Source organism: Aythya ferina (assembly GCF_964211825.1).
Source record: "Aythya ferina genome assembly, chromosome: 17".
NCBI lineage: Eukaryota > Metazoa > Chordata > Aves > Anseriformes > Anatidae > Aythya > Aythya ferina.
In genome coordinates this window covers 728,232-748,707 of record NC_140316.1, presented here as the reverse complement: position 1 = coordinate 748,707, position 20,476 = coordinate 728,232, and the positions used below count along the sequence as shown (strand labels likewise).

Genomic DNA, 20,476 nt, shown 5'->3' with positions numbered 1-20,476 from the left:
TACATGTAAGATAAAGTTGCAATAAGCATTTCAATACCACACAGCTTCATTCAGAGCACAAAAGCTCTACTAGTCTCTACAAATAGAGTACACATTTCTACCATACCTCATTTGCCATTTTCTAATAAGATGGTCCCGCAACCCAGTAACCCCATGTTAAAAGTAATTTCCCATTTAGGAAAAAGGCACAAAAAAAATGTGATAAACAGAAGGCCCCAAAACATATTCAGGTGAAACAACTCCCCCATCTTGAAATAACTAAGTCTCAAATTTCAAATTATCCATTAAGTCACAGTTAAGAACATACCTGTAGTAACAGTGATTGGTTAAGCATTATCCACAAAGGTCTTCAAACCCCTTCCCAAGTGTCCCACTATTTAGAATTTATACTGCCCAGCAGCGTATGCATGCATTTTATGATCTTTACATTGCAAAATTATTTCACAAATTGTATGTTTGAAAGCTTCTATTCATGCCCTCAGGTTTTCTCACACAAACTGCACAGGCATTATAGAAACAGCATTCTTCCAGGTCAAGTACAAGGTTATTCTGAAAGCCAGATAAAACTCAGTACTTCCCACTCTACCATCAACACCGCCTCCCCCTCCTCCCCCCCCCAAAAAAAAAAAAATTGTGCATTGAAGTATGTGGTATATGTATTATTGGAGGCCATCTTAAAGTCAGTTTTTCAAAGTTAAAGCTCAATACACTACATCATCATTTCAATTGAATTTTCTAAGAAGGGAAGCCTAAGGGGATTTCTTTGCTTTTAGCAATTAGCTAGAGCTGAGTTCTGATATCTAAAATTTACCAACTCGCACTACAGAAATATTTTTTACATACCAACATGTATTAGTGTAATAGTTACAAGGCACTCTTAAAACTGACTCAGTACTGACTGCCTTACTTCAAGCAGAGTTTCCAAGAAGAGGTCTAACACAACATTAGTTTTCCTGAAGCTCAACAGCCCTCCTAAGAGCTCCACCAGCACAGGGTGCTAGACTTGCTCTGTTATTTCCCACTGAAATAATGCCTACAAATCCTAGTTAAACCCAGTCTCTGTTGTAGTGATACTGTTACATGAACAACCTGATGGTTCCCTTAGGGGTTATCAGCAAGTAACAAACTGTCTCCTCTGCAGAAGATCATTCCTAGTTCTAGCAAGGGTATAAAACCCCTAAAACTCTGCAACAAGCCTTTCATTCAGACTTCATACAGTCCCAGCATAAATGCTCAGTGAGTCTGTGGAAAGGGAAGGATTGCATTCTGCAGTATTGTCAACTACTGTTTGCATTTAATGAGTAAGGTTTTACTCCTACTCACAGCAGCACAGGAACACAGCTGATACCTGACACCAGGTGCTGCTCCACAACTGCTCTTCGCAGCAGCTATTCAGGGACTACTTCCCTGACCTCCAGAGCAAATACTGTATTAGCAATATCCTCTGCCAACGCCTCTACTGCATTCTCCCTCCCAGAAGTGGTTTGCTTGTTGGGCTATTACTGTACTTTATCATACCATAGATTATGTTTACCCTAAACATAGGCTACACCTCTGAGAATAAAGTTGAACATCACCACAAAAAACAATCCTTGCCTTCTACTGTGGTACATGCCATGCTCTGTATGACCTGAAGAGCGAAACAGCGTATCTCATGAAAGCTTCAGAGCAGATATGATTAGAATGCTCACCACAGCCCCTCCACAGGAATGATAGCTGGCAAGTGCTTCTCACAGGGATAAAAACATGCAAGTTTAGACTATTTCTCACTTAAAATCAACAGCTACTTGCAACTTGACATAATGCCAGTGCTGTCATGCCAGGATGGCTTTGTTTGGTACAAGTACCTTTGTTTTCAAAGGTGACATGGAAATTAACACCTTTACCAAGTTTAAATAAGACACTGGCTGCCTGTATTACATATACAAAGTTTTACTGTTATTCCAAGAATGACTTGTGAAAGTAGAGAATGTTTCACCTGCTAAGAAGAATCAATTTTGATTCATAAAAAACCTTTATTCTCCTCAAAGAAAAATGCTAACTTCCACTGAGCAGCAGGGATCAAGTAGTACAACTAATTACACTTCTCAGCTTTTTGCTACCACAGGACAGCTCAGTTACTGTGACCAGCATTTCCTTCTGATATCCACCAGAAATGGATCAATAGCCAGGATTAACAGCAAGTCGCTTCAAGGTCTGACTCTAGCTTTGAGCCTTGAAGCAGAGTCTTCTATGCTCATAATGAAGGAAATGCACAGACATTCACTAAGTTCCATGTACATTGAGCCAAGTGCATTTGTCTGTAGTGCCGGTCTATGACGACTTCGCCTCTCCCTGTTTCAAGATTCCACACCACAGCAAGGCCCTTCTTATGATCTTCCAGGCCACTGTGTGTGCAATTCCACAAATAATCTAGTTAAAGCATTACTGGGCATCAGTCTTCTTGCTTCTCATTCTTAGGAAACATTCACTTTTCAGCTACTACCATCTGTTCCACTTTCCATTCCAGTTTGTCAGCCATTGGTGGTGTCTGGAGGGCCAGACTTCCAGAAATGCCAATCCTGTAAGGCAAGCGAATAAGCATTACTGTTTAGTTTGCTCAGTACAAAGGCAGAAAAATAGTTCCTCCGAGCTACTGCTTGCTCTGGATAATTTACAGTCACGTCCAAATCTGTAGAAGAAAAAAATAGCCTTGCTAACAGCACAGAATATGGATTGAAGGAAGATGGGGCAAGAAAGCATCTCAAATGCAGCCTGGCTAGATTTTGAACTACTGTTTACAGAAAAGTCACTAAAAGGACTAGGAGAATGCTTACCATCTTTAGGCTACACTTCAAACACCACTAATTTTTAGATTCTTGCCAAATTCACTCTAAGGACCAGATTACATGAAGACACCTGAACATGCAGTTCTGAGAAGAACTACCTAGTCTATCACATCATGCAGGACAAAAGCTTGCATGACAGGAAGAGGCAAAGAATCTTACCAGTTTCCTCTGTAGAACTGCTAGCACTCCACGTTTTCAGAACAGATAGCCTCCAGGGCTTAAGAACCAAGTCCAGTCCCTTCTCGACCAAGTCCAGGGAGGTTCTTCTGCATCAAGCTTTTGAAGAGATGAGTAAATCCTTTTGCCTTCCTCAGATGAACTGCAGGCTGTTGATATCCTATGCAAGGACTGTACCAGGATTCCAGCTTCATCTTCCATTTGCAGGAGGAAGTCACTTTTGTCTCACAGCAAGACTGTGGCAAGGTCTGGTATTCCATCTGTGACTGTGTTCAACCACTACTATTCCCTCAGAGATATTTCAAGCCAACATCTGACTGCAGAACCAGTTTCGCAAAACTGGTGGGGTACAGGTGTGTTACAGGTAAGCTGACTCAGGGAATACATGCGTGAGCTTGGGTGCATATCAGCATTATGCTGATATGCTATCAGCATAATCCTAAAGCTGAAGGCAGTATAGTGGTAGACTCCTCAATCAGCCAGGACTTCTATGGTATTTGAAGGCACATGAACAAGGAAACTACAGTAAAGTTGTGTGGGAATTGTTGTGAAGTTTTATTAAAATTCAGGATTTCACTGTAGTAAAATTTATCAGCAACAAGACATTCTACTGCACAAGGAAGTTCAGGGCTACACACTCAATGGATTTTTCGTATTTCCAGCAAAAGCGTTCATTCAGTAAATTCAAGCAACAGTTCAGAAGATGAACTGTAAGATGAGCTAACCACCCTTTTGTGTTATACTTGATGGGTTACAGTAACAGCAACTCACCTCATCGTACAGGCGAGAACACACGATGTTACTGTACTTCCAGAATTCCGCCCAGAAGTCTGAGAAGGATTCCACCGACCATTGGTATAAATCATTGTAGTTGGCTAAAAGTAATAGATATCTGTTAGTGTTATGCAGAGAATTACAGGAACATAGACAAACTACAGTTAGAGATGCCCTGGACCAAGAAAAATTGTGGCTAAAAATTAGTAAGGTAAGATGGGGTTAGTCACTTCCATTTGTGGTAGCTTCACTCTGATAGGCAGCTAACCTCCACTACAACCACCTTTCTCACTCCCCCTCCTCAAAAGAGCAAGATGAAAAAATACAATGGAAAAGGGCTCAAGTGTCAAGATAGGAACAGGGAGATCACCACTAGTTACCGCCACAGGCAAAACAGATTCAACATAGGTAAATTAATGTGATATATTGCTGATAACAGATGAGAGCAACAAGAAGCTAAAAGCAAACTAAAACCACCTTCCCCCCTGCATCCATCCTCCTCTACCTCCTCCCACCGAGGAGCTCATGGGAGCAGGGAACTGGGGCTGCTCCCCTCCCCATGCTCTCCCCAGCATCACTCACAGCTTGGCTCTGCACAGCGTTGGGTCCCTTTGGAGCCCGTGCCTGGCGTGGGGCAGCTGCTGGGCTCTGCTCAGAGGCACCCCCACAGCCCCCTTGCTACCAGATCCTTGCTACAAAGCCCAGTGCAGTGCTCAAGGCAAGTGACTACAGCATCAACAGGAAGCCTGCTTGGACACTTTGAACAGATGGCATCATTTCACCCAACTGCTTCACAAGCCACTTGCCACCAAAGAGGCAGGAACTTTTCCTAAGAGCTCAGTGCTATATCTACTGCCTTCAGTGAGGGCAGTAGGACAGAGTCCTGCTCACTGACACCTCTGTTCCGTGTCCTGACATCAATGTGGTGGCTCCATACAGCAGGAGAAACTGGTCTCCCCAGCAAGCAATGTTTGCTGCACGGTTCTCATCCAGAAGAGACCACAGGTGTCAGATTAGATACACTAACAGCACTATTACAAAGCAAGAAAGCAGTATTCCTCAACAAATAAGGGGTCTGAGAGATCTAATCTTTCATACTAAAGTAACATATCTCATGTGAGACAAAACAAGATGTTTACTAGCTACATGTTATAACCATGAAGTGCATTAAAAGCAGTGCAACAAGTAGTTTAAGTTTTACATGACAGACAGATGAAGTAACCTGAAGAATGCATACCCCCCCCCCAAAAAAAACACAATTCAAGCTGAGATTCAGAATCAGTATCCAAAACACTGAAATTCTGTCTGTGAAGCACTGCAGGTGCTGAAAGGTATAAATAACTAAGGCAGATTCCTCATTACCATCTTAAATGGCTTGCAAATGTCATGTCCATGCTGCCTGAAGTTGTGCCAACTGCCAAATTAACTACAAGTATCTGCCACCGGTGACAGTAGTAGCAGTAGTAACAGTTCCCTGCTCTTCCAATGGTTTTATTTGACTTCAGCCGGTTTAGCTGAAAGCATCATTTTCTCCAACTATATCTTGGGCTTTGTCATCCTGTTATACACCCAACTGCTTGACAAAAAGTCATCTTTGTCTCCTTCCCACAAGCACACTTCCAGCTTTTTTTTTTTTTTAAACATTCAGACCATCCCTGTGCCATTATTGACACTCAGTCACTACTGCTGTTCCCCTACCCAGTCTGTCCCTTCTACACCTTATTCCACTCATTTTTTTCCATCAATGTCAGATTTCTCCCCAGAAATTGACATTGCAGTTCAGACTTGACATGGAAGCAAAAACTTCTCCAGAACTCAGTTTTTACATACTTATTGCCTCCATCTCAGCCTCCTTACATCCTGTTTGTTTTTTGTTGTTGTTTTTTTTTTTTTTAAACACTCCACCCAAGTTACTCTTCATTATTCTATGCATCGCACATGAGCTGGGGACAAACTTTGCCAAAAGAAACTAATGTCTCATCTTCTCCTTCAAAAGGAAATTATAAAGCATGCTCCAAACTTTAAGTGCTACAAGCTACAGCCACCTCTGATGTGGTTTCTTACACGAACAGCTTGTTCTATGTCATCTATACATTCTGTCCCCAAGAGAGCTTCAGCATCCAAGTCCTTCAGGGCACAGACCTGTTATTCAGTAATCAAGCACTGCATCTCGTTGCTACATTTTCAGGCTTGGATGAAGCCATGCTGTTGAAAGGGTTATATTGCCCTTAGCTCTCCAAAGTCCACATCTTAGTGTTACATAAAGAACCCATTCTTAGCTGCTGAATAGCACACAAACCAGCAAACATCGGCTCAGATCTAATGGAAGTTGACAGAAGTTCTTATACGCACACGAATCCATTTTGAATTGATAGCCACATCAAAATAGAGTGAAGGAAAGAATCCTAGTTGTTTCAGCTTTAAGTGCATGCAGCTTATCTGAACCTGCATTGGATCATCATCTGACTACCTGTTGTGACAGTGCAACTCAAGAAATGGCTTTTCAGACATGAACTGCCGCAGCACCAGACACATTGCCACTACTCCAGAACATCTCTGCTTATGTCACAGACATTAATACCAGACACACACAAAGTCAGGCCACTTGCCACAACTGCTTCCTCCATGCTCATCCCCCAGCAGATAGATGATTACCTAAAGGCTCCCCAAGCAGCTTGGTGAGCAAGTGCTCAGGTAGAACAGGCAGCATAAAGCAAGCTTGTGAGAACTGGAGAGCTTGACCCCAACACGATCGTGCTTCTGTGTGAGCCCACAAAACCAGCACCTCCTGATACGCAGCTCCTGCCTGTGATCACTGAAAATGAAGAGCACCGAGCAATTCAGGCTGGGAGACCCCCCTGTGAGCCTAACCCCCCTACTCAAAGCAGGGCTAAATTCAAAGCCGTCAGATTACTAACTTAAGCCAGAGGACCAAACGCCTATCCACAGTTATTGCTGGAAGAGCATGAAGCAGAGCTTTAAGTCAAAGAGCTCGAACAGACATGCAGAAGGAAACCTCCACTCCCATGACCTCACCGTGCTCCGCTCCCCAGGATGTTCACGGGAGTCAAATCAAGACACCCCCTCCACAACCAGCGGTGAGCTCTCACACTTCAGCTCTCAAAGCTCCACGTGAAGACTCACGGTGAGCGCAGCCCCCAAACCCTCGCTCACCCCACACGGCCGCTCTTGGGGGAGCCCCACGAGGCCCTCTCCGAGCACAGGTGCTCACACCGCAGGTGCTGACAGCTCCTGTCGGGCCGCCGGCCAGCAGCAGATAAGGCTGTTTGCCTTCTTTATCAGCTCCCACCTCCGGGATGCGGCGCCCGAGGTCTCGTCGCGGGGCACCGCAGAGCATCGCGCCCGCAGCCTGGGCCGCTCGGGGCGCTCCCTCCGACCCGGGGGGATTCCGGGGAAGCGGATCCCGGCCAGGGGCTGCCCACCCAGCCGCCCGCCCGCCGCTCACCCAGGCGGAGCCCGCAGCTGCTGGCCACGGCGGCGCGGAACCGGTCCATGTGCGTGTTGCGCTTGGTGTCGGGCTCCCACATCACCTGCGACTCCATGATCTCGGTCTCCCACGACATGGCGGCGGCTGAGAGTGAGCGCAGAAGGACAGCCGAGCAACCGAGGCCACCTTCCACAGGGCCGCGCTCACCCACCCACACCCAACGCCGGCCCCAACCACACTGTGTGCCCCCGGCCCCCGCCGCGGCCTTTAGGTGGGCGTAGTACCGCCCTTCCTCGTAACCTTCCGCGGAGAGAAAGGAGTTCGGGCAGCGCCCCGCCCGCTGAGGGGAGGGGCGGGCGGCCCCCGGGGGTCATGGACACCTCGCCCGCTGTTTTTTAATTCTCATTATGATTTCTCCAACAGAGCGTTGGAGAAATCCTTCCTGAAAAGGGTCTTTGACCCAATAGTGAAGCAAGAAGCATGTTTCTCCACAGCCTCCGTTTCCCTGGGGTTTCACAATGCTCCCTCCCACAGCACCTGGCACTGGAGCCGGGTTTCTGTCAAACCTCGGGCCCTGCTCTTGTTGGCGGTCATGTGTTGAAACAGCCCACTACGGCCAAGTAGCGGGGCAGTGCAATACCTACCGTGGAAATCACGGAGCATATACATGCTCTTTATGTAACCATCTTTCAAGGTCACAATTTCCTTTGTGATTCTTAAAAGCCTTGAGAAATATGAAATTGATGGTAAATTGTATGGACGTATGCTGTCAATACAAAGGTATGATACACATAGTAGATGGAACTGCACTTGCTGTAAACATCACTTAGGTTTTTGTGCTACTACTTTATTAAATTTGAAATTAATTAAATTTGAGAGCCATAGCAACATGATTTGACCACTCTTCCCAATCTTTATTTTCCTCGAGAAGAACCTCCCATGAAGCGCATTTCTTAACTCCCTGCTGGGCCTGGAGAGGCTGCAGGTGGGATCAGGACATGGTGCCTACTGCTGTGCCCCTCAGCCCCGGCAGCACTCAGCAAGGCCACCAGCAGCGCAAGACTTGTAGCCAGTGAGGCTCTTGGGCTGCTCATCGCAGTGCCCAGGCCCTGGATACGTCCCTGTTTCAACTGGATCTGGAGAGCCAAGACCTGAGGTGCTGAAAACAGCCTGCTCCATCCGTGAGCATGCCTGTGGGAAAAAAAAAAAAAAAAAAAAAAAAAACTTTAAATTTTTTTGCCTGTATAGTTGCAGAAGCACCTGTGGGGCCACAGAAGTGCCAACTGACATGCGTGGGGCCTGGGATAGCCCTGTGGCTGGGGGGGCACTTCCTTCTGCAGCCTACGGCCAGAAGTCCAGGGCCACCAGAAGCGCCCTCAGCACTCCTCAGCACCCCCCAGAGACCCCTCAAGACCCCTCAACGCCCTTCTGGGTTTTTGCCCCCCTGCCCTCCAGGGCTCTCTGGGAGTCACACCTACCCCGAACACCTGGCCAACCCACTCACGGCCGAGGCAGAGGCGCTGACGGGCAGCTCAGAGCGTAGCCCGCCAACCGCCCACCCCCCACCGCCCTCTCCCGCCTGCCAACGCCCCTCAGGCGGCTCCGCGCTGCGGACGGATCCCGCGCGGTGCGACGCCATCGGCGGTGATTGGCTGCCGCGCGCCTGGCCCCACATCAGCCCAGAGCCCGCTCTCCTCACGGCTAAGCTGTGCGCCGAAGAGCTGACACTAGGGGTAGCCAATCGGCGCAGGCGTTTGACAAGCCCTCTTCTCGGATGGCCAATGAGGTGCCGGATCAGAAGGAGGTGCGCCAAATCGGAGGGGAGCTCTCAGCCTCTGTTCGGCGGGCGAGTGTATGGGGGGGTGTACCTGCGTGGTTTCCCTCAGTGCTGAGAAGAGCCAGGCACGCACTTGGGGGTACCGATTTTACTCGTTTTAAGCTCAACAAGTGACAGCAAAACAGCGGCTTTCCCCACCCAAAGTAACCTGTGCATCTAAAAAGAAAACGTGGAGCTAAATCACTTTAGAAGGGACCCCAAAATACCCCTCCCTGAGATGGAAAAGATGTATTTTAAAACAGACTGACCCAATTTCCGGTCAAGGAGACATAGGCACACTGGGAATTTTGTGATAAAATTTGCATTTTAGGAAAGCTCAGCAGCCCTCTTGCTTCATGAACAGCAGTTTTACTGCTCTGTCTTTATGTAGAATCATTTGTGCCCCTATGTTCCTTGCCACCAGTCCACCTTTTCCTTATCCAACTTGGTTTTTCTTCTTTCAAGAGTGACTAGAAAAATGGGAAGAAAAGGGAAGGAAAATGAAACAAGCCTTTCACAAGAAGATGGGCATTAGGAGGAAAGCAGTGACTACTAAAAATAGCTTGGAGACAAGATTAGAGTAGCTAGGGGAAAGTAGCCTGAATAAGATTAACTGGAATTCACCATTTTCAAATCTTTTAAATCTTCACTTTATATCTAATAATAGTAATAATAGGTTATAAATTAAATCCCATTTTCTGCTCTACGCTAGATTAAGGACATTCAGATTAAGGAATTCAAAAGACATTTCAGAAATGATTAGCAGTGATGATGATGACAGTACTACCTCATTTGTGGTCTCTAAGGTAACTAAACTGCAGTCAATCTATGAAATTAAAGCAAGTGATAAAATCACTGTGTGTTAACAGTTTTGTAATAATACCTCATGGCAAACTATCCTGTGTTCTCAGGATGAGCCCACACCTGCATTAGGAAATCTGAAGATGTCAGAAAGTTTTACAAACCCCCTTATTCAGAACAGCTACCAGCTTGTTAATACGTCTGTAGAAGAGTGAGAAACTTTTGGTTCACTTGGCATCCTTGATCTCTGCAGCCTCCGAATGGTGTCAGAAGTACAAGTAACCAGAATCAAAATCAAAAGTATTTGCAGAGAGGACAGAATAATAATAATTAAAAAATAAAAAAAAAATCAAGAAAAGACTCACAGAGATAACATCAAAGCATTAATAAAAAAGGCCCAAGAAGACAAGAGGTCATAAAGTGATCAGTTATGGCAAATTGAGGCTTTGAGATGAAGTAAAGATGGAAAAGTAAAGGTCATTGAGGTTAAGGATTTGTTCACCACAACACCACTTGTATTTCTTAAAGGCTATAACAATTTATTTCTTAAAAAGAGAAAACTCTATGATGTGACAAAACTTTGACATCTCAATTTATTCCCAAACCATTTCAGAATGTTGTCAAATCTCTATATCTGAAGAAGACAATTTACACAATCTCCAGATCAGGAAAACACGGAAGTATTTTCATGATTCTTTTGTGTAGTGAGACCCTCAGGAGAGGATCTTTCTAGAAGCCTCACAGTTGTCCTAATAAAAAGTTCAATGTGGTTAAAGAAAAATGAGATCAATATTTCATTTCATGATGCAATGTATTCTTTGAGCAGACATGATTTCATTTATTTAAACAAGAGAAAGGTGAAATACTGCATAATTTCATAAGAGCTGTGGATATGGTGAGGTGAATTTATCTGAAATAGGCTCATTGAGACGGGTCAGGAAATCAATTACATACCAGGGAAGACTCCAAAATGATCCTGACCTTCTATGAAGGACAACCATGAGCACAGGCTTCCAAAGGTAACCACTAAAATAGACCTCCATGCCTCTGTGAAGAGTGGATGGAAAGAAACAACAAAAGCTTTTCGGAAGTGTTTATGAGGGGGAACCCACAATGAAAACTCATGCAGACAAATAGGAACTGTCCCAGATTCTCAGAAACAAAACTTGTTGGACCAAAAATAGCGCAAGAGGATCCAGAGAAGGCCATGCCAACTGGAAGCAAATAGAAGAATTATAACTGGCACCAAAAACAACATTACGTTACAGGTGTGGTTGTGTAACACAAGGTTCTTTACATGCAAGAAACACCCCCGAAGTGGACATCTTGTGCTACGAGTCAAGGCAGAGCATGACACTGAGGGCAGATAACCAGAGACCTTGTAAGAACCTCACAAATACCTGTCATCAGTTACCTACTCATTTTGGAAGAGTAGGAGATAGATGTCAGAATATACACGAGTGTTAACAGATCTGCAATTTGGGGACTATCTTAAAAGAGAATGAAAGTACCCTTTATAAATATATAAAGAATCTATATCCTACCGAAATCAATTAAGAGCCTAAGTACCTTCCTGGATCTGAGCCAACCCTTTCAGGGGCAATTATAAATAAATGTTAAAAGGTCCAGGGCATTCTACTAAATGTGAAAATAAGTGTTTTGGCCAGACTAAAAGCAGGATAAAGGCAATAATCAAGAAATCTATATTCTAGATGTCTTCGCAACTGCTTGGTAATCACACTTAGGCTCAGCTATGAGGTTGAAGCACCAAGAACACTGGGTGCAGTATCAAGGAGAGATACATGTACATGGAGTTAACCCAGCAACTGGAAGAGCCACAGGGTGTACCCTAACTCTGTGGCAACTCCCCAGGAAGGGGCAGGGGGCAGCAGAGATCTGCCCTGTGGAGCATCGCAGTGTCAGGATTCCCCCATGCCTTCAATTTACTGTTGGTCAATTTAGCAAACATTTTCTGCCCCAGCTTGCTGCAGAATCTACATTTCAACCCTAAATGTTATAAATGAGGTCTCAAGTCAATCTGAATTTTGTAATATTTATAAAACAAATATTTCTAAAAGGTATAAAAGCTATAAAAGGTATAAAAGGCAAGTAAACAGTGCTGGATGTGCGGGGAGTGTACGCTCCACCAACATGCACACACGAACATCAAACATTCTAAATACATGTGTACAGAACATTGCTTTACATAATAACCCGAGTATGCCTATACATACATACAATCAGGATAGGTAACAAACAGTCCTTTAAGTTCCATAACTTAACAGTCTCCATTTTCCATTCTTTGGGCCTTATGTATCCCATTCTTCCCAGACTGAAGAAAAACATGTCCATCTCCTTGTGAAGGCCAAGAGGCCTGGGTCAAAAGGCACGTCCAGGTCAGAAGGGGGCATAACAGCAAAAGCCTTCGATGGCTGTAGCAGCAGAGGGGCTGATGGCATAGCAGTTGGATCAGTAAAGGAGCCTGCAGCTCCCTCACTGTCTGGCAAACCACACGTTTCTGACTGTGGTCCCACACGGCTCTTTAAGGCCTTAGAGATTGCTCGCCAGGTGCTGAGCAATCCCACTGCAACCTTGTCGTTTTTAGTTGCAGAGTCACACACCTTGACCTCAGTTTGGTCCCATATTTCAGGCTCATAAACTGTCCAGTTGTTAATAAGGAGAATAAGCTGTAAGGTTACCAGGACAGTCTTTGTTCCTAAGGACATATGATTCCCCATAATGCACAACTGTTTACCAGCGAGAGGCAGTTGTGTGCACAGGTCCGCTTCTCTCAGCTCAACCTTCTCTCCAGCTCCAATGCACCTATTTCCAGCGACTTTCTGTACGAGCTTCTCTGAGTGGTTTGCTGAGTTTGGCCGAACCTGTCTTTGTTAGGCAATCAATGTGCCTGCTCCCGTCCTGGTCTCCATTCTGCCAGCCTGTTCCTCTTCACTTCTTTTTCCTGCTTCTTTATTGATGTAACTTCATGTTGCCTTTTCTTTATCTTGAGGGTAGGCTCCCCTCTTATACCCTTCTCTCCACAGCAGTTCTTTTCAAAACAACTTTTCATTAGTCAAACAACTTTGAATGTAACAACAACAGCAAACACACAGAAACATCCATGCCTTAACAGCTGGAGAACAAGAGAACCAGCTGGAGAACAAGAAACCCCAGACTGCATGGAGTCTCCTGAACCACCCTTCTTTGTTCCCTCTAAACTCTTTTATATTCCTGATGGCCTCGTTGTTAAGAGTCTAATGTTACCTCAATCACGGGGTTTTCCAACCCCCATGGCCACATTCCTAAATCTCCCCCTTCTGTATTAATATCAACCATTTTCTCAACACAAATTACCACTCCATATATAACACTAAAGATCTTTTTTATTATTATTATTTATTTTTTTATTGCTATCATTTTGTTCCTATTTTGTCTAAGTCTGGCTCCTGTCAATTAACAATGAATCAAAATGTGCCACAAAGCCAACAAAATACTTTTGTAACTCAAGGGGATACTTCACTCTGCTAACATCCTGGTTTCACTACCCGAAAGGAGCAGATAACGTTGGTTGTCTAATCTATACTTGCCAGCTGGTCTTTTGTTGGTCTGGTTACTCAAGGAGGATCATCATAAAACCTGACAGAAGAGGGAGTCACGCATTTAAGTGCTTTCAGCATTACATCTGAGTAAAAGTGTCTCGAGAGTGAAGGACACAAGAGTCATCCAGAACCCCCTGATCTGAAGTTAAAAGTATTGAAAAGACAAGATGTCATTTTTTTGGCATTAGGCCTATAATATTCCCTTTGTTTTTTGGGGACTGCACATGGGAGTGTCCTTGGAGAGTGATATCCAAATTGGAAAGGCAGCTCACTGTACTCTGGAGATTGTGACAAGTCCCAAGAGCCCAGACAGATAGGATCTTTGGGAGGAGAGGACTGGGTGGGCTAAGACGTTGATCATGAGTCAGCAACGTGCCCTTGCAGTGAGGCCAACAGCATTCTGGGCTGCTTTAGCAAGAGCACAGCCAGAAGGTCATGGGAAGGGATCCTGCCCCTTGGTTTGGCACTTGTGAGACCACAGCTGGAGCAGCACGGCTGCATGGTACAGGGAGGATATCGAGGCACTGCACCCAGTGCAAGGGACGGCACCAAGCTGGTCAGGGCGCTGCAGCACAGGGCTCCTGGAGGAGGCAAGGCCAGACTTTATCTGCCTCCAGAAGCAGAGCCAGACCCTTCTCAAAGCCAACATATGGGGCACTGTGATTATGTCCTGGGGTAAGCAGGATGGCGGGGCAGGATGGCCTCCCTTGCTTGGAGGCTGCAAGAGGAGATGGATAAAAAGATTACGATAGGGATTTCTGGGGGTTAATTGCTTAAGGGATTTTTTTTTTTGGGGGGGGGGAAGGGGATACAGGGAAGGCGGGATGCAGTGCCCTTTCGTGCACCGCCTCCCCCTTCTCCGCATCTCCCCACCCAAAAAAAAGAAAAAAAAAAAAAGAAGAAAAAAAAAAAGGCGGGGTTCTGGGGGAGGCCGGTGGAGGGCGCCACGATCGCGGCGAGGCTCGGGCGGCCATGGCGGCGGGAAGGCTGCTGCTCCTTGCCCTGCTGCTGCTGCTGCTGCTTCTGCTGGGGGGCACGGCGGGACCCGGAGCCCGGGCAGCCCGCAGCCGGGGCTCAGAGAAGCAGAATAGCCTCCGCCGCGCCGCCAGCGGCCTCTACCAGGGAGTCAGCGGCCTCTTCGGGGAGGACAACGTGCGGGCCCTGCAGAAGGTGAGGCTGCGGGCGCTTCCCCTCCACCTCCACGCAGCCTCCTCGCATCTCCCCCTCCTCTCCTCCGCTGCCTCACTTCTCGTCGCCCTTCCCTTCGTGGCCTCCGCCGGCCCGGAGGTTTCAGGGACAGAGGTGGAGGCCGCCTCCCGCCGGAGCCAGGAGCTGGGCCTCGGCCTCGGCCCCTTTCCGAGCCCCCGCTGCGGCCGGAGCCTCACTGCGAGAAGGAGAAAGGGCAGGGGGAGGCTCGGCGTGGAGCAAACGGTGGAATAGAGGGGATGAAGAGACCTCTAATTTAGGGATGGGGAGGCCGGGTCAGCCCGCTGCCTCCCTCCGGCTGAATGCGGCCAGCGTGCAGCAGCACAGCTCCCGTAGGGGCTTGCAAGGGGTGAGGTGGGTACGCAGGCACAGAAATCCGTCCGCTGGCCAGGAAGAAGAGGAGGAGGAGGAGGAGGAGATGCTGCTGGATGCACCCAGGAATCCACTCGAGGCACCTTGGTGTGATGACCGGCATCTTCCAGCTGCCCGATGAAACTGATTCCCTTCACCCCTGTCCATTCCTTGTACTAAGTGTTTTCTTTCAACTTCAGCACAACAGTAAAGCTAACAAAAGCTATTCAAAAATCCTATTAACATATAGGTTTACATACCAAAATACCTAAATTAACCTCGTAAGTTTATGATCTGCAGACTTAAAAAAAATACAGTTATATCTTTTGCCTTGCGGACTTGAAAATATTCTGCAATTTCTGTTTAATGAATTATAATTCTACTCATGACTAGTAAGTTGCAAGTGTGTTTAAGGAATTGAGGATTTTTTTTAATTTTCATTTTTATTTCTCAGTTTTTCTCAAGGTTGACAGAGAGGTTTGTGAATGGGGTGGATATATTAATGGACACATTCTGGAGAATATGGACTGATTTGTTAGATGTTCTTGGAATTGATGGTAAGTGTAATGCTTGTTAACCCGTGAAAGATATGGGCATGTATCACTGCTTACATGAGTGGGAAAATAATTACATTTTATTGAACATCCACCAGTATTATCTCTATCTGTTTTACGTGGCTTTGACTTTGCTGTTAGTAACCTCAAACAAGAGGTGTAAAACCAACCACTCTGTTTTGGCGTATGTATCTACTGGATGTCTGTAAAACACGTTACAGGTCATGGCTGATTTCTTGTTATCAGCATTAAAAGGATTCCATTGGCTAGGAACCATACACAAAAAAAAAAAAAAAAAAAAAAAAAAAAGAAGAAGAAGGACTAGAAGAAGGAAAGATGCAATTGAGAGCCTTTAGAATATAAATTTTACAAAGCGGGTTCTTTATCTTTAATGCGAACTTGGACCTTATGCCTGATGGCGGTTTGTCCTTAAACAATCTTCAGTGCCTCTACTTCAAAGGAAAAGGAATTCAATCACATCATTAGAGCTGGGCCAGTGCTTTGAGGATGATCCATCCGGAAATGGATGAACTAGCTCTACCCCTTATTTTGGAAAATCACAATCAGGGCCCCACGATGTGACTTTGGAAGCTGTACTTGCTTTTTTGCCATTCTCACTTTTGAGTGCCCTCGTTAATATTCTGTAAATTTTCCTTTGTTTTTCAGCCTCCAACTTGACTCATTATTTCAGCCCAGCAGCAATTGCCAACAACCCAACCCGTGCTCTTCTGCTGATTGGTGCCATTTTACTTGCCTACTGGTTTTTATCTCTCTTCCTTGGATTCTTCTTCTATCTCCTGCACATGCTGTTTGGTCGCTTTTTCTGGATTGCGAGGGTTGCCCTTTTCACCCTCTCATGCGTGTACATCCTGCAGAAGTATGAAGGTGACCCAGAACACGCAGTCCTGCCTCTCTGCTTTGTTGTAGCAGTCTACTTCATGACGGGGCCTGTGGGATTTTACTGGAGAAGAAACAGCAACAGCAGCCTTGAGGAGAAGATGGACCACCTGGACAGTCAGATCAGACTTCTGAATATACGTCTCTCTAGGGTGATTGAAAACCTGGACAGAGGCAGTGACCAATGAACCAACCCTACAGACCACTGTACACCAGCTCTAGAAAATTCCTAAGCACTGTCTCATTTGAAGTTACAAAGCAACAAAGCATCACATGGTAAAAAGTGTGCAAAGTTATAACTTTTCATCATGTGTAAGACTAATTTATCTAGATTATACACTCAGCCATTATACTTGTAGGAAGAAAAATTAAGCTGTATATTCAGAGTTTTATCCAGTACTAGAATTTTATCAGTAGATAAACGCTTACTTTTACAAGCATTTAAAAACATCTTTTATAAATTTTTTATAAAGCAAATTGAGTAGTCTTTCAAATACTGAAATTGTGCTCAACATATGCAAATTTGACATTAAGAAGTTAAAAAGAAAAAAAAAAATCTCAAGCTACCAAACACTTGTATTGAGAAGTAACTGCTGTGGGTCCACTTTTTTTTTTTTTTTTTTTTTTAAAGAATCATAAATGTTCTCCTTTTGTAGTTAGCTTATTTAATTGACTCAAAGTTGCCTTTCGTAGAATAGCTGATGAATAAATTTTCTGGTATCCAGGCCAAAAAATTCACACTATAGATTCTTAATAGGAGGTGCGGAATGAGGGAGGATGATCTCATAAATTTGAAGTCCTGACATGCCAGTCCCATATGAGGAATTGAGAAGTGCACATGTGGCTTTATTTCATTGCTTTTCCTATCAGGATCTGATATTTTGATGTTTGGAAGGAATCCGGTTTAATAAGTTGACACAAAGGAAGAGATGTAGTGTGAGAAATCATAACTTACATTTGATCTTCATAATGAAGTACATTCCAAGCATGGAATAAAATGTGATTTTTAACACCGGGACCCACGTACTTTCTCAAAAAAGGCAGCAGTTAAAACATCTACAAATGTATTGTTGCTTAAAGCTTTCTCAGGACCAATAAGCAGCAATAAATTATCTTCAGGAAGATCTGGATTTTGTTTCTAAAATTGTGATAGTTTTATAGGAGCTTTTTGCTTGAAGTCTGTGTCCTCACTCTATTGGGTTTCAGGCAGTGAGTCCCCTTACAGGAAGGGTGTATTAAACAGTTGTATTTCAGTGCAGTGTAGGAGCTTTGAAGCAATTTTATTTTTGAAGGATTTAGGTATTTGTAACCTTATAATTAACTAGCTTGGTAGACGACCACTGGCTTTGTAAGGTTTGCTGTAATGTACTGAAACAAAGGTAACCTCAGGGAGGAAGGTCTTGTAAGTGGTTTAATGTAGTAACTGATAGCATTTGAGACTAAAACGGGGTGGGAGGGGAGGGAGAACATCTAATTCCTTAGTGATGAGCACAGTACCAATAGCAGGAGAGGTAAAATGGACCACAGCTGAAGAAAAACATATTTCCTAGTATCTGAATGATTAGGTAAAGAAAAGCTGCAACAAAAATTGGTCCATGATAGGGACTGGCCAAAAAGCAAGGGGAACAGATATGAGTAGATGATGTACATGCCGCAGATTTGCTGGTGAGTGCCCACTGCGGCGGGACTGACTGTACATGGCTGAGCACGGCGTGATGCTGGGTCTTCAGCGTCTTGTCTCGTTGGACACAAGTTCGCTGGATGTGGCGCTTAACTGAATGTAACTGTGGGGTGAATTTATTTTTCTCTTTGTGCTGAAGTTTAGCACTCTTCTTAAAATTTGTGTTACTTGCCTAAGCTCTTTTGATCTGTATGTGATGTTTACATGAATGATGACTTTAAAATCAATTTTTATGGCCTTCACGCCGACCTGTGGTCACTTCAGTTCAGTGTGGTTTAAGTTCACATGCAGTTGACATTGTTGTAATCTTTTTTTTTTTTTTTTAATTGCATCTGCAAATTAATCTGACCTAAGGAATGCAAAGAGTTGCAAAGCAACTGCTTTTTATAACTTAGTCTTTCCCATAAACAGATAACTACTATGGCAACAAACAGCCTGCTTTGTAAATCTGGAAGTTGAACTTACTTATGCATTTTTAAAGCTCGTTTTCCGTTAGTATTACAGTCTTCCCTGTGAATTCTGTTTTCCCTGCTGTTGTGCACCAAGGACTGAGCTAAAACAGCAACCTGGAAATTAGGAATTGATTAGCAAAGATGGTCAAGTCTTTGTACTTTGCTGAATCTGAGGCTTGAGGACCAAAGTCTGCAAACCTTGCTCATGTAAATGGCTCTATTGACTTCAACAGAACTATGTGCATGAGCCAGTTTTGCATAGATTGTATTTTATGTAATCCATATTCAATGTTGAAATTAAAAGTACTGAATTGTTTATATATTAAGAGCTGACTATTAAAAAGATTACTTTAAAAATACTATATAAAAATTATTTTGGGTTATAGTTTCTCCCTGTGTCTGTAATTGTTTCTTAGTTTTGTAAAAATCAGCCTTCCTATATTAATACTCTTAATTTTGATCACCCTGCTGCTTGAAAAAATATTTTTGTATTCACTTGCACCCCATGTATAGCAAAATGTTATGTGAAAAGCAGTATATATAAAATTGGATATTTTTAATCAGTATTTTTCCCAGTGCTCAGTTTTCACGTTAGACAAATTCGAAAGTAATGAATTTTTTTAAAGCACAATCTAGTCTTCAATATATATACGTTAAAATGCTCTGTATTTTTAAACATGCACTATAGTGAAAACGCTTTTGGGACATGAATGTGGTATTATATTTAATCTCTTTCAACTTACTTTTGTAAATACCTTTACAGATACTTCCCATACGAGTCATCTAGTTTATCCATCCAGTTTTTGCTCTGTTTTTTAAAACTCGTTCCAGTGACAGCGGTTGCACTGCTCTTCCATTGCCATGGATGTGAGCAGCTTGTATTAATGCAGAGAAGTGCAGGCATTGCTTGTGGGTAAGCCCAGGCACAGCTTCTGCCAGACGTGCCCGTGGCAGTGGTGAGGATGGGAGTAAAGCCAAGACCTGAAGCTCCCAGGCTTTGGCTGCAACCCCCGGGCAGCTTTGCAGGAGGTGGGCAGCAGCGTCTGTGCTCCTGCAGTGCTGTCACCTTGGTGAGCAGCTCTTAGAGCAGCACAGGCTGGGCTATCTGAGGGCAGGGAGAGGTGTGTAACTGTGATGCCTGCCCTCAGATCTGAAGGCTCAGCACCTCAAATGCTTCCTATTTACCTTCCTGTTTTCAGCAGCTGCTCGGAGGAGTGTCACCTTACTCACTGGCTGACACAACAGTGAAAGATGGGCTTCAAACTGTCTGGTGTCAGAAATTCCAGGAAGGTCTTTAAGTGTTGTAAGCTCCATGCTTTGAGACCTGATGTTTGAAACTACTGTACTATTTTCAATACATGAACATCTTTGCTAAACTAACAATTTAGCAATTTCTTTGAGAGTAGACACCTTACCTATAGATAACTGATCTGTTGTACGCGGAGTGTAACGCTTTTACAAGTGGTATTGGATGTCAGAGTACCATGTATACAACCTGGTGTAGTTCAATGCTTACTTAATAGTGTGTCCTTCAAATTGTGACTTGCTTTTCAAGACTCGTTGCGTAGTGAATGTGGAAATTAGGCCCGTGTAAACCTTAGCTCTTTGATGGTGTACAAGTTTTTTAGGTGTGATTTGCCTCACATACTGATCTGTATTTGGCAGCTAATGAGTAAACGACCGTAAGTTCTCTTTGTCCGGGTTGGAAAATAAAAGGTTTTATCGTATCTGCATGTATTTTAAACTTTTGGATAATTCCATCCACCTGTGATGACAGCACATTAAAAAATCTTGCCTTTTTAATCGGTGGTTGTCTTTACTGCGGGCGTGTGTGGCGGTGGTGGAGACGGGGCGGGAGCCGGTTTTGAACCCTCTTCGGAAGAAGAGGCGCG

At 44.4% G+C, this 20,476-nt stretch overlaps 2 protein-coding genes and 1 long non-coding RNA gene across 3 annotated transcripts in view; 1 reads left to right on the top strand and 2 right to left on the bottom strand.

Annotated features, from left to right (window-relative positions):
- AACS (acetoacetyl-CoA synthetase) overlaps nt 1–7,524 on the bottom strand; it is a 56,688-nt gene extending 49,164 nt beyond the window's left edge. The window contains exons 1-2 of the mRNA XM_084539200.1: nt 7,246–7,524; nt 3,777–3,880 (exon numbers count right to left, since the gene is read on the bottom strand). Coding sequence (XP_084395326.1) covers nt 3,777–3,880; nt 7,246–7,363 — 222 coding nt within the window. The 5' untranslated portion in view covers nt 7,364–7,524. The remainder of the gene's footprint in view (nt 1–3,776; nt 3,881–7,245) is intronic.
- Nucleotides 7,525–8,117: 593 nt separating this feature from the next.
- LOC311446248 lies at nt 8,118–8,786 on the bottom strand. The gene is made up of 2 exons (XR_014698816.1): nt 8,706–8,786; nt 8,118–8,418 (listed from the first exon to the last, which is right to left on the bottom strand). It is a non-coding gene; the product is annotated as an uncharacterized lncRNA (long non-coding RNA).
- Nucleotides 8,787–14,382: 5,596 nt separating this feature from the next.
- Nucleotides 14,383–20,387, top strand: BRI3BP (BRI3 binding protein). The gene is made up of 3 exons (XM_084491628.1): nt 14,383–14,613; nt 15,455–15,557; nt 16,221–20,387. Exons 1-3 carry the CDS (start codon nt 14,416–14,418, stop codon nt 16,637–16,639), a joined length of 720 nt encoding a protein of 239 aa, XP_084347754.1. The 5' UTR covers nt 14,383–14,415; the 3' UTR covers nt 16,640–20,387.
- Nucleotides 20,388–20,476: the final 89 nt, after the last annotated feature.

Bases quoted from the DNA above. Each gene is read 5' to 3' on its own strand.
- BRI3BP (XM_084491628.1), top strand. From the start codon at position 14,416: ATGGCGGCGGGAAGGCTGCTGCTCCTTGCCCTGCTGCTGCTGCTGCTG. The intron at 14,614-15,454 runs GTGAGGCTGCGG...TTTATTTCTCAG, and splicing joins ACGTGCGGGCCCTGCAGAAG to TTTTTCTCAAGGTTGACAGA. The intron at 15,558-16,220 runs GTAAGTGTAATG...TTTGTTTTTCAG, and splicing joins AGATGTTCTTGGAATTGATG to CCTCCAACTTGACTCATTAT.